This window comes from Sturnira hondurensis, unplaced genomic scaffold (genome assembly GCF_014824575.4).
Source record: "Sturnira hondurensis isolate 20B ecotype Veracruz unplaced genomic scaffold, ASM1482457v3 Scaffold0010128, whole genome shotgun sequence".
NCBI lineage: Eukaryota > Metazoa > Chordata > Mammalia > Chiroptera > Phyllostomidae > Sturnira > Sturnira hondurensis.
In genome coordinates, this window is record NW_028082759.1 from 10,672,744 (window position 1) to 10,686,776 (window position 14,033).

Here is a 14,033-nt window from a genome sequence, read left to right on the forward strand (position 1 = left end):
ATCTGGTGAGAGAATGTGTAAACAGGCTATCTGCTATTTGTCCAGGATAGACGGGTTTCAGAGGGATCTGGGTATGCGGTGTTCATGGAGACACAACAGAGGAGTGACCGGATAAGAGAGATCGTAGCATTTAACAACTTCTTGACTGTTAAATAAACTAGCAAAGGGAACTGGAACTAGATCTTGGGAACAGAAAGTGAGTGGGTACCAAAAAATGTCAAATCCGATGGTTTAATGGTTTCCTTTGCACAAAATTTCCAGGCGAGTACCATGTAGTAGTGATTGATTACATTCATGTCACTAGTCATTTTATTTGCAAGCCATTGTTATAAAATGAATTCAAAACATAACTGAGAATTTCTTTTTAAAATAATGAGATGTGCAACTCTTTACCATTATTTCTCTGGTAGTAGAATTCTGATGTTAATTCTTAAAATGTTTGCAAGTTCAGCTTTCTTCATTTGCTGAGTGATTAATTGATAACAGACAGTTAATTTAGAAAAGGCTGCTTTTCACTGAAGTCAGCCAAGCAGTTGCCACCACCTGATACCCATTTCTAAATTGTTTTAAGATGTCAAATTTTTCCTTTTTCTGTCATGTCATTATTTGTACGATGAGCTCTATGAGACATTGTAAATGAATTTTATTTTGCCAGTCTTGTAGGTGTTCATTATGAATTGCTTTTGATGTAATCACTAAGACAAGATGACACACTTTTTAATGTAAGGAAATAAAATGTTAATAAGTTAAATACAAATAGGAAATTAACATTTATGGTTTAGGCTCATAGAAATTTACATACAGTAACAGAGCTAACTATTTCTTAACCATTATATTTTTCTCTTTAGTGAACATGACTGGGCAGCTGTGGTAGGTCTGGAAATTCATGCCCAGATCTCCTCCAACTCGAAACTCTTCTCTGGATCTCAAGTCCACTTTGTGGCACCTCCAAATTCCTTGGTATCATTTTTCGATGCATCTCTGCCTGGAACTTTGCCGGTAAGGTTTTTCTTTAATCCTCTCTACATTGATAAATTTCTTCTGTCTATTTGAAAATGTTTGTTTTATTGAACATCGATAACGATTTCTTTGCTCTAACATCTTGACATGCCTCTTAGGAAATACTCCTTTAGGGAATTTTCAGTGAAGGAGGATGGACTAAATGTTTTCTAAAGACCCATCTCTATAGTTGTTTTTAAGTCAAAGTATCGTATGTATTCATATATTTATTCATTCATTTCACACACATTTTAGAATGTCTACTAAATACCAGCTGTAAACTGAGAAAAAAAAGAGCAATGATCCTTGCGTTTGGGTTCAAAGACAATTTGGGGAGGTGTATCATTCCATGCACCAAAATGCTGTTGATTCCAGGTCAGGGCCTGTGCCAGGCTGCGCGTTTAGTCCTCAGTTGGGGCGTGTACTGGCGGCAGCTGATCGATGTTTCTCTCTTTCTCCCTTCTTCTTTCTCTCTAAAACCAATGGAAACATGTCCTCTGGTGAGGATTAAAAATTAAAAAAAGAAGAAATTTGCCTAGGAAGGAAAAAAAAGAATGCAACAGGTGAAAGGAGACATGGAATCAAGAAAAGTCTCTTTAGCCGTGGCTGGTGTAGCTCAGTGGATTGAGCTCGGGCTGCGAACCAGAGGGCCGCCAGTTCAATTCCCAGTCAGGGCACATGCCTGGGTTGCAGGCCAGGTCCCCAGCGGGGGCCACATGAGAGGCAGCCACACACTGATGTTTCTCTCTCTCTCTTTCTCCTTCCCCTCTCTCTAAAAGTAAATAAATGAAATTTAAAAAAATATTTTTTTTGTTCTAATTTCCTTCATATTGAAGAGGCTTGCGAATATTTCAATGCTGTTGAGTTACAGTCAACAGTAATGTATTGAACGCTTAAAAATGTGTTTTAAGAGGGTAGATCTTATGTTGCATATTCTTACTGCAGTAAAATAATTTTCTTAAAATGTGGATGAGCAGGAGCCAATGACAGAAAGGGCAGTTAAAGAGGCATTTGATTAATATGGCAAATCAAACGTATACATTTATTCTGTCTCTTTACCCCAAGGAAATCGTACGGAAATAATAGTAAAAGAATTTAAAAGGTATAAACCTCCAAGACAATAAGAGACAAGACCTGAGTTCTTGGGAGCGGATAGATGGAAGAGGGCCTGACTTAGCAGAACAGGGTTCATTACCACCTAAGGAAAGGGACAGAAAACCTGCAGAAAGAGATGCTAGTGAGAAATGAGGTGTTGGGCCCTATGCAACCTCAGAAGGGACCAAGATAGGAGCTTCAGTGTTGTGGAAAGCCAGAGGGATATGAAGACAGAGGGATAAATTCAGTCTGGATACAGAGTAGTTAGACCTAAGGTCCTCTTCCCCGACTCTCTGCAACTGCGCCACCCCCACAGTTGCCTAGAGTTTGGGGAGTTCAACTGGTGAAACAGTCCTGAAGACCCCAGGCAGAGCAGAAGGCACGTGTGTGAGACAGTTTCTGCACTCTGAACTCCAGAGCCCTCCCAGTCCTTTACCTGCCCCGTGTGAGGAGCTCAAGTGACCTGGCACAACCACCTCCCCTCCTCCCCTCCTCCTCCCCTCCTCCTCCCCTCCTCCTCCCCTCCTCCTCCCCTCCTCCTCCCCTCCTCCTCCCCTCCTCCTCCCCTCCTCCTCCCCTCCTCCCCCACTCCTCCCCCACTCCTCCCCCACTCCTCCCCCACTCCTCCCCCACTCCTCCCCCACTCCTCCACTCCTCCACTCCTAAGCAGGAACCTGCAGTATCTTTTTTGAAATTACATGTCTCCACAGGGAAGAATTAGCGGTTGGGGGCTGAGGTCTCTCAGGAAAAAAGTTACCTGCTCATCCCAGTGTCCTGGAGTGAAGCTTACAAGACAACAAGTCCTGGATATTTACGTAGAACTTTTAATCAACATTTTGGTACTTTACTTTAAAACATAAATTGACACTCAAAAATCACCAGATATTTGAGGAAATTCTACAACATAATAGACAAAGCCAAAAATAAAAGGAAAACTAAAATAAGAGGCAATAGATAATGCACAAAGTAAAAGAATACTTTAAAAAGTAAAACCTTTTATAAATATCCTCAAGAGACAAGAGAAGCTAACTGCATCCTTGAAATAAGGGCATGGTGCTACTTTTTAAAAATGAACAGTCAATAAAAATGATTTCTTAGAAGTTGAAATTATGGCGATCCCCCCAAACCCAGTTAGAAGATGAATCAAGAAGATCTTCTAGAACGTACAACACACATACAAAGAATTGAGAAGTAGGGGAAAAGAAAATGAGATCAATCCAGGATGTCCAACATTTAATTAATAGGAGTTCCAGGAGAGAGACAGTAGACAAGAGGAGACTATCAAACAGTAACACAGATTAGTTTCCCAGAACTGAAGGACGCACATCTCCAAACAGAACGGGCCTGCCTACAACCCCGAGCAAGGAGTAAAAATAGTCTCCTGGGCAGGCACATCTTCATGACATGTAAAAATTTCAAAGATAAAAATAAGATACCAGGACTTAGGAGATATGAAAGGTTACATGCAAAGGACAAGGAAATCGGGCATTGGGCTGATGCAGCACTTAATGCTGGAAGAAAGTGGAAGAGTGTCTTAAAAAAGTCTTAGGAAAAAAATTATCTAAATCTAGAATTCTGTACCGCATACTATGAATCAAGTGTGACAGTAAAATAATGATATTTTCAGACAGGCAGGTTCTCAAAAAAAAACTCCCACTTTCATGGGAACCTCCTGGAGGAATGAAGAGGTTCCCGGTCGTTAGCTCTGCAGCAGGCCCAGAGGGCCTGATCGGAGGAGAGGATGGAAGACCCCAGAACAGGGAGGTTTCAAGAAAAGAGGGAGGTGGAGTGGGAACAGCAGATGTCTAATGTTTGTGTATAAAAGCCATTTTACATATAAACTGGAGTCTCTGAGAATAATAAGCAATAGGTAATAAAAATGAAGCAAATGAAAGAGACCCGTTAACTCCAGGTGAAACTAAACATTCAAGAAAGGAAATGCACCAAACTATACCTAACAGCTCAGCGGAGAAACATTTGGGTAATAATAATGGAAGAAGCACCAACTACTGATTTAACAAAAACTGATACAACTGGGATATTGGGGAAGTAAAAGAACTAAATTCTTACCTACCATAACTAGAAGTCATGTTCTAAACTGATAAACCAAGAAAAAAGTAATGTAACATTTTTGGCCACAGATGAGGGGAGGCCTCTTTTTCCTTTTAGGTCCTTATTTGGTCAGCTTTTTTTTCGTTTTTGTTTCTTGGCTAGTAAATATTTCCTTTTACTTTTTTTTTTTAAATAAGACCATGAGTGATAGATTTAGAACTCTCAAAAGTCAAAAGTGTTTTCAACAAAACTTTTAAACACTTTATATAAAGATAATATTAATAATCAAATATTACTTCTACTGGTTCCTCAGCCTTCTGCTGGTGAAATTTTTCGTTTTTCTTCCAAACAGTGACAGACTCGCCTCTCCGATCCCTGTAACACCACCCTGCACTGCTCTTAGGAGGAGTGAGCTCGTCCACATTCTAGATCATTCACACCCGACCTCGTGCATGTGGTGGGTTTCCCTGTTTGCTCTGGGGGTGAAGTGACTGACCTGCCTACCACCCAGGCTGTTTGGACTTCAGTGTGACTCAGCCTACCGTGGCGCTGCACTTAGGGCCAGTGTATTTTGTTCTTAATAGAAATATAATAAAGTGGCAAGCATTGGTTATTATTCTGAGACAGAGTAAAATATAAAAGTATTGCAAAATATCTCACCTTGTAACTTACATAAATGGGAATGGAATAGGCCACGTCTCGTGGCTCCGTGTCCTAAAAGCGAGAACACTGTGTCATTGGAACAGTGTACCAGGTCCGTCTTTTTCCCAGAGTAAGGGAGGATTGTCACAGTGCAAATGGCTCTGAGCCTTGGTAAGAAGGTGGTGGGTTTGCCAAGGTCCCTGGCACAGCATGTTATTTACAATAGGGAGATAGATACCAGACAAAACGGCACAAAGGTCTGAAGGTGGTTCTGCCAGGAAACAGGACTGGCAAGTGAGGGCGGTGGCAACGATACTTGTCTGTAATACTTTGTCCACCGACTAAACATTGGCTTTGAGGGAGTAACGTGTAGGGGAGAGGACATTACTAGAGAACCAGTTCCTGAGAAATCGGGGTGTCCCCAGAGAACAAGGAGGCAGACAGCTCTCCCACTGTGGCCTCAGGGAAGATGCGCGCCTTTGCCCACTGGTAAAGGCAGCTTCTTAGGTCGGGTTGTGAAGTTTGAGGAAACTCCCATCTGATTGCTTCCCTTTCTAGCAAACTGTTTCTTACATCTCACTCCCCCTTTTCCCACTCCTTCCTGCCTGTGTTAGTGTTTCTTGTTTCTGGGTCTGTGGGTGATGCACTCGCGTTTGTCTGTGCCTCCAGTTGTTTCTGTTCCCCCCAGCTCTTGAATGATAGTGTAGAATTCTAAGTTGATGGCTATTTCCCCTCAGCACTTGGAAGGCGTGATTCCACTGTCCTCAGGCATCTATTACTGCTGATAAGAAGTCTGCATGCTTTGTACGTAACCTGTTTATTCTCTCAGATTGTTTTCCTCAGGCTGTGTCCTGGTATGGATTTGTTTTTATTTCCTCTGCTCAGTACTCAGTGTGATTTTTCCACTTGGAAACTCTACCCTGGACTGTGGAGGTAACTCTGGGATGAGTTGGTGGTGGCCTCTGCCAGGGCCCCCTGGGCTTTGTTGAACCAACAGGTTCTACGTTGTTTTCCTCATTTCCCCACTGCCACACAGTTTGGAGAGTGCCAGCATTCAGGCCCCACACCCAAGCCAGGCCAGGGCTCTGATTTCTCAAGGCTCCCTTTTCATTCCTGTCTTGAGTTGGGTGGCCTTTTCCATGTTAGGTCATCCGGTTGGTGGCAGGTTTTGTGATTGTACCAGGAGTTTGTGGCCGCTACGTGCCTCAGTGGGCTCACGCCTTGACGCCTTTTCCCAAGGTGCTGCTTCATGTTGCCAACATCTGGTGTGTCTCTTCCACCTGGTTAACAATGATGATAGCAGGAAGGTCAACCAATGCTGACAGAGAGCTTGCTATGTGTGTTAATTTATTTTAACCTCGTAACAATTCTGCGAAGCACAGTTCCTGTCATTATTGCAGTCAGAAAGTAAGTCGAGGAGCCAGACCAATCCAGTACAGGCATACTTCGTTTTGCTGTTTCATTTTTTTTTTGAGCTATATGGCTGGGGTGTTTTGTTCGTTTGTTTTGTTTTGTTTTGTTTTTGTTTTTACACTTTGAAGGCAAGATCCTACACCAGCATAAAATTTATTACTTGCTCTGTTGCAGTGGTGTGGAACCAAACCTACCGTGTCTCTGAGGTGTGCCTGCCATCTGGCTTCTGAGTTCACACCCCTAACCCATTTGCAGGTCCTGCCTCTTGCAGATCCCACTGGGTAATAGGTGACTTAAACCCCCTAATGCTGCGAGCGTGGCCATGTGTATATTTGTAACCAACTGTTACAAATAAAGAGCATATATAACTGCAGGGCTTGTAGGTAGGATACGCATTTTTATTCCCCCATCTCAACTCCCTGCCCCCATTCTGATTTGTGACACTTCTTCTCACTATTTCTTGGGGCCACAAGCATTTTATCTTCTTGTTTTACCTTTAGTTTTAGAATTACATGGAATCCCGTCATAGATCTTCAGACGGAAAGGTCATTTAGTGCATTTCCCTGCCTGTTGGCAGGGTTACAGCTGAGCTAAGGACAGCGCTCTTTGTGCTCATGGTGGGGGTTGGCCTTGCTGATTATTTCGCTGTTTTTTCTTTAAACAAACTAATTTTGATACACCATCTTCTTTAACTTATTAAATAATTAGTTATCTACAGAATGATCCTATGCCATTTGCTTAGAGTTAGTTATTTTCTATTTATGAATGTCCTTTTAATTTTTCTACTTGCAATACTTGGTACGTGGATGTGAAATAGGAAGAAAATGTATTTGTTTGATAAAATGTCATGGGATTTACAAGCCCATTTGTTTCATAATAATGTCAGGTTTCCAGTAACGGTGAGGTTTTAGCAGAGCATCCAGTTCTGCTTGACGCTTGAGCATGTGCAGATCTGCTCGCTCGCATGCACTCCCTATGTGAAATGCCCACCCTCATAGTGCCAGTCCCTGTGCAGGGGAGAGCGAAGAGAACGTCTCTGTGCGTGCAGACGCCCACTGACGGGCGGCTCAGCTGCGGCCGGCAGGTAACTTTGGATAATTTCAGGCTGTGCTACAATCAGGTTAATTAGAAACTGGTGCCTCTGCCCTTGTTTTGTTTATCTGGAAGCTCTTTTCTGCAGGTAACACAGAGCCGTCTGCTAAGCGTGCGTGCTGCTTATTTTCAGAACTGGGGAAACGGCTCTGAAAGCTGCTTTCCACACACATGTGCAAGAATATTCCCCTCTTGTCTCAGGATCGGCCTGTCATAGAAAGCACTTGAGGCTTCCCATATCAAAGGGGTTTGGAATTGGTCCTGGCCGCTGTAGAATGGAAACTGAACCATTGTTTACCTCATTTTATGAAACTTTCTTTTATTCACAAGAGTACGTAACACTATGAGCAAGAAGAAAGGGAATAAAGAGAGGGAAGTTAGGATGCAACTGCATCTGATGGGGTGCCCGCCCTGTGGGGACTAACAGACCACGCGGACACTGCGCTTCGTGCTGGAGGCTCATTCTAGAATGAGCCTGCAGATTTCACCAAAGGGGCCTTGTCCCTTGAAGGAATGATAATGGGAATGCCTTGTAAAGCACTTTGTGATTAACTTATTTTTTAAATTTCCTTTGACAGGTTTATTTACAGCTAGGTAAATCTGCAATATTCTGGGTCTCTGAACAGAGCAGATGTTGGTAACAATTTCTGTTTTGAAGGACCTGATAGATTTAGAAATCCTTGACTGGCTCTGGAGAGCATCAGGCTGCAACGCTTTCCTGACCCTTCATTCTAAACCTTGTTATAAAAGTTTCTAACTCAGAGCTGCCAAGCAAAGTAGAAATTCAGGAAAACAACAATACACAATGGAAACGTGTTTAAACGCATACATTTCCAATCAGATCTACGCTTACCTCTCTATTCACACTTTGATGATGTTTCGTTATTTGACTAAGAAGACAAAATGTGACTGTTTTCTATTAATTTTTTTTCCATTTCAGTGATTTGCTTTAGTGTAATCTGTAGAACTTATAATTACCTTGTGGTCTCAGACTTGAGTCTTCCCAGTTACTGTCTGAGGCGCTTTTGTATCGTTCTCCTTTACTCACTTGTAGAGTGGCATGTTCCAGGGCTGAGGGCTTTTGCCCCCGACCCTTGCTTCTTTAAAGGAGCTGTGTCTGTGAGCCCGTACACACTGAAATGGGAAGGTTCCCTTTCAGCTCTTAAATTCTCTGGTGTCTTCACTCTCTTGCCTTATGATGTCATTAACTGGACTTCTCCTGTGAACTCAGGTGACTTGTGACGGTGATGGACTTTCACGGTCAGTAGGCAGCCTGACCTCGCCTCCCCTCCCCTCGTGGGGAAAGCATTTGACTCCTTCCCTGCCACATACCTTTTCCCAGCTTTCAGTGAATTTTGGAGAGCTTTCCTCTTCAGAACCACCTTCCCTTTCCCCACCTCTCTGCCAGTCACACGCACTATTTCCACCTGAAATCTAATTGTGTTAATTACAGTGCTTTTCCTTTGTTTCAGTACAGATTTGTTTTATACAGTTGATGGACCATCCTTTCATGTATGTTGTGTATAGCCATTTCTTTGTTCGGTTATAAGGTTCTGAAAAGCAACTCGTGCTCTTTCCTGGGCCACTTGCCAGTATCTTGCATAAAACTTGTATGTAACACCCTTAATAAATATTTCTCTATTTAATTACGCACACTTCCATGTACATGCATGGGAGTCCATCTGAAAGAATTTTCCAGGTGTCTAAAACACTTCTGGTATTTTTTAACCTCTTTACAGGAATCTTTCTAAAATACATTTTATATTTGCCTGCTTTTAAGTAGGCCATATTGAACATAAACTGACCTTTTTGTGATTACTCAAGGTTATCAGAAACATCAGTCATTATTTAGTGTTGTGATAAAATGGTTCCTCCCAGGTGATGGAGGTGTGGGAAGCTATCCGATCTTACAGTAACCAGCTAACAATGGCCATTCCTTTTAGGTTCATCATCTACTCCTCACCTGGAAAGCTACTGTCACTATATTTGACTCTAGGAGTCCCTTCTTGCTCATTTTTTATTGCTCAGCTGTTATTTCTGATCCACTCTAGCTCAGAGTCAGAGTTTCACGTTCGTTAATGTAAACAAGAACAAGGCTCTGAGTGGAGAACTGTCCTACAAAGTAAAGAACCTGGAATGTCTGAAAGCGGGTTAGCTTTCTCGAAGTTAGAAGCCTTATCTGAGTATAGTAGGAAGAGATCCTGGAAATCATGTAGTTTAGTCCTTTTACACTACAGATGGGCCAATAGCTGTTGTGCTTTGCCATGGTCACATAATTAACGTCCCAGTCAGGTTAGAATTTGGGTTTTTCTCTCCTAGTTCTTCGCTCAGTTTCTAGTCAGTGTTCCACCATAATTGGAGTGGCTGAAAATCTGATCTACATAGGTGATGTTATTTTGAAGGTATGTATATATCTCAAAACCTTAACAGTATTAAATATGTATGTAATACAGAGGTGGGCAAAAGTAGGTTTACAGCTGTAATATAGCAATACAGTAATTAGTAAGTAATAATACAAGAGTGAACGCTGTTTCACAACTGTAATCCCACCTTCGCCTACCCCTGTGTGTTTATAGATCTACACCCACATGCTTATACAACTTGGAGGTGTCGGCTGTTCAATACTGGTGGTATGTTCTGTTTTATTACAGTATCTGTAAGTGGGAGGTCTAAACCCAGGCTGAGGGAGAGGTGCTGAATCAGCCAAAGAGACGGGCAGAAGGAGCTCTAAACTAATCAGCCGCCAGTGCCGTGCGCCGAGCGCTGGGTCTCCCCAGGCCCACCACGTAGAGAGCAGCCCCGCCTTTGGGTAGCTCTTACCCTACACATCGCCATGCACATAGTGGTGTGCTGGGACATTCTTTTAGGGTTGTTTCTCTCTGTGCTTCATCCTGAGAAGTTCTCTCTACAGTTTCTTCCCGTTCACTAATTCTCTCTTCATCAAGTCTGCTCTGCTCTTTAACTGCCCCCAGAGTTTTTTATTTCACCGAGAATTCTTTTTGTTTAAAGAAGTCCTGTTTTTTTCTTTTAAATTTCTCCTGTCTGCTTGAAAATGACTTGTTCCTCTTTCATGTATTTAGTTTTTTCCTTAATAAATTTCAATCTACTTATTTTATAGTCTGAGTTTGGTAATTCTGTTACCTGAAGTTATTGGCTATCTGTTCTGCTTTTCTTTGTGTCTGCTGATTCTGCCTAATGGTACCTTGTGTATTTTGTAATTTGGGATTATGAAATCATGTCTGACATGGATTTATTCGTAAGACTTTTGTGACTGGCTGAATGCAAATCTCACCAAAGAGCTTTTTGGCTTTTGCCAGATGCCCCAGGTCAAATCCAGGGCCATTTTTCATATTTATCCCTTAGCTTTGGGGTTCCTGGACCACAGAGTTAGTAAATTTTGACACAAAGCCTTCCTTAGAGCAAGCTTATGACGGTGACTTCATAGAGCAGACTTTTCTGTTTTGTTTTAACCTGAAGTCTGGGCTGAGACTTTACTGAGATTGAAACCTTATAGGAGGGACCAGAGAACGTGACCATGTAGCTGGGGGCCTCAGCCAAGGCTGTGAATGGGGGTGACTCAGACTCCGAATGGGCCACAGAAGGCATCTTTGCACCTCCCCGACTTCCTTTGCTCTGCCAGCAAGACATCCCTCCCTTCTGATTGCAGTGCTCTGCAGCTGTGGTGTGTGTTGCAGTTCTGCACACCGGGTGCAGCTGAGATCTGCACACACCTCAACTCATCCTCTTGTGATTGAGCTCTTTCCAAATTCCCTCCAGTTGTGCAGGGGTGCACACTCCGACCCATGGCCTTTAAAGGTTATTATTTCCCCCCAAATTTTGTCCTTAACGACTCATTCCCTTCACCTTTGTGGGAAAATAATGAGGCCATGTCATTCCTTTCGAGCAACAACAAAAGGCAATAGTGTGGAATTGAGAGGAGCCGCCCGGCCATGGTGGTGGAACCCAGGGGGAACGAACCTGAGGGGCCTCGTCTGCCCTCTTCCTGAGTGACTCCCCAGGGCCTGTGGAGCATCTCTGTGACCTGGCCCTGTGCTCCCTCCTGGTGTGAGGCGGCATTGCCTCTCTCTGGAGATTCATGTCTGAGCCAGAATCCTTCAGTGTTGTGTTTGGAAAGGGCTTTTCTCACAGTTCCATGCCCCCCCACGCAGGTTTGTTTTCCCCTCAAAATATGCACTTGGATGAGAGATTGAGTGCAACAACAAGCCCTTGTTAAACGAGATGGTGCTCTGCCTAGAACTCTTTAACTCTTTAAAATAATGTGGTAATGTGGTACACTGCTGCTCTCCGAAGTCTGTAATGCTAGAAAGTGAGGTGGGAATGCATAGAAAATAAAATATAAACATGGAACCAGATGCCTGGGGGGATGAAAGCTTGGGGGGTCTTTTGTTGGTATAAGTACATAGCAGTTTAAAAAAATTGCCTAACAGTATTTTGTGACACTGTTTTCATCTGTGACATTCAGGCAGCTCATACAGTCTTTGTTCAGGTGATTTATACTAGATGCCCATAATAAAAATGCAGCCTGAAATCATGCAGCTGGGTACCGTTCATTTTTCTTCCACGGACAGTTTCAGAACTGAAAAAACCGCAGCAGACCTGTGAAAGCTCTTCCCTCCCAGGAAATGCGCGCTGGCCCTGGCAGCTGGTCCTCTTGGTTTTCCTCTGCTTTGTGGGGTCGTTGGTGATGGTGGAGGTTTCTAGGTTTGGTTTATGAGTGCCATCCTAGAAAAGAGTTTCCAGGATGATACTGTGTGATTTTAGGGATTCAGTAAAAAATAATACTCTCTTCCCCTCTTGAGTCAAAACCTATCGGCTTTATTACTGATAATAGCTTGATTAGAAAAATGCAACTGGTTATAGCAAATGGCTTCTAGTACTGTCTCTCTCTCCGAGTTGAATTCAGCTACCCTAAGCTGTAGGCCTTGCACTTGGAGAAACCTTATTATATAGCCAGCGTAGACCAGAATATGCCATGTCTGCGGGCATGCTGATGAGAAAGCACTCACGGAAGGTTTGTTTTGGTGATTTATGCTAGAGGCCATAGCATCAGTAAAAATGCTCAGTCAGACGGGACTGAGTGCTCAGTCCCTTTTCCCAAAGTCACTGGTCAGAAAAGTTGCTCTTCTGTGAGGGACAAAACAGTGTGAAGTCCAGAGCAAAATCCAGCCACATGGAAATGTGGGGGCAGGAGAATGAAGGATGCCCTGGTGTGCCCTCAAATGCATAAACCAATTTTATTGTGTCTGCATTGTGTCTGGGAGTAGAGGTGAGATAGTCTCTTTTTGAGTGGCTTCTGTGGAATTCTTTCTGCACACCACAAATATACAAGGTCTGTGTGGAAAAAGTCCAGCCACTGTTAATGTAATGAGAACAGTTTGTGTGACATCGACATAACCTGGCAGCCAAGAAGAGTGGACTGGAATGTGTATGTGTGAACAATGATGACTTCACTGTACTTCTCAGTGTGGGTGGTAGATGTCGTTGAATAAGCGTGTGTACTGTGTGGCCATTGCATTCAAAATGAATGAGTGAGTAGAGCAAGGAATCAGCACCAGATTTTGCATTAAGCTTGAGTGTTCCTCAGCAGAAACTATTTGGGTGATTCAGAAGGCTGCAGCTATGGGCAGCTGGTGGTTGGCAGCTTCATCCCGAAAATACTGCCACTCATGCATCATGTCTTATGCAGTTTTTTTGTTTTTGTTTTTGTTTGGTTTTTTTTGCAAAACAACAAATCACCCAGGTGGCTCAGTCCCCCCTACAGTCCAGATTTGGGGCCCTGCGACTTCTGGCTTTTCCCAAAAGTAAAATCACCTTTGAAAGGGAAGAGATTTCAGACCATAGATGAGATTCAGAAAAATGCGACAGGGCAGCTGATGGCAATTGGGAGAACTGTGTGAGGTCCCAAAGTGCCTACTTTGAGGCATGTTTGACCCATGTACAGTGTTTCTTGTATCTTCTTCAATAAATATCTCTGTTTTCCATAGTACATGACTGGGTACCTTTTCAACAGACCTCATATACTTGTCCTCTGAGGCCATTGGTATAGGCCTTTTTTACTTGGTCATTTTTTATGTATTTTCAGCTTCATATTTAGAATGGGGGAAGGAGTTGGCTTTTCTTCCCACTGCAGCATCTTGGGAGATTTTTTTCCTTAGCTCTTTTTAAAATCTTGGCAAAGTTAGGAAGTCATTTTGCCATTGGCATCCCAGAAATGACAAGCGTAGGCTTGGTGATGTTGGCATAGTTTGTGTAGTCAGGCTGGGCCCCTCCAAAGCACATTCTGTTACTCGGGGCAGAGGGTTCTTGCTAGTGAGCCTTCGTGTTCCCCAGCCTTCCACCACTGGTTGCATCCTTATTATAAGGCCTGGAGTTGGGGCAGGGAGTATAAGTGAGAACCCAGGAGTCTTTAAAAGTATTGTATTCCAACAGTTGGTGCGTGCATGTCCTTTCACAAGTCTAAAAGCAAGAAGTATAATTAATCAGGGGCCTTTGTCATGCTCTGCCTCTTTCTGAGGAGGTGTAGACAGGCAGCAATCTGTGATTATCAACAGTGTCTTGAATTTTCGGTGATGTTTACCCACTCATAGGCTACCAGAGTGAGCAAGGTCCGGGGCTCCGACCCCAATTGATAGAAGAAACTGAGGGCCTTATTGACTTGCCCAAGAACACAGGGAGGTCAGGGCTCAGTTTAAAAAAGCGAGAATTGCCTGGTTGCGTTG

The 14,033-nt window shown here is 43.1% G+C and overlaps 1 protein-coding gene across 1 annotated transcript in view; it reads left to right on the top strand.

Annotated features, from left to right (window-relative positions):
- The window catches only part of GATB (glutamyl-tRNA amidotransferase subunit B), a 69,487-nt gene that overhangs the window by 1,281 nt on the left and 54,173 nt on the right, over positions 1-14,033 (top strand). The window contains exon 2 of the mRNA XM_037058409.1: positions 849-999. Coding sequence (XP_036914304.1) covers positions 849-999 — 151 coding nt within the window. The remainder of the gene's footprint in view (positions 1-848; positions 1,000-14,033) is intronic.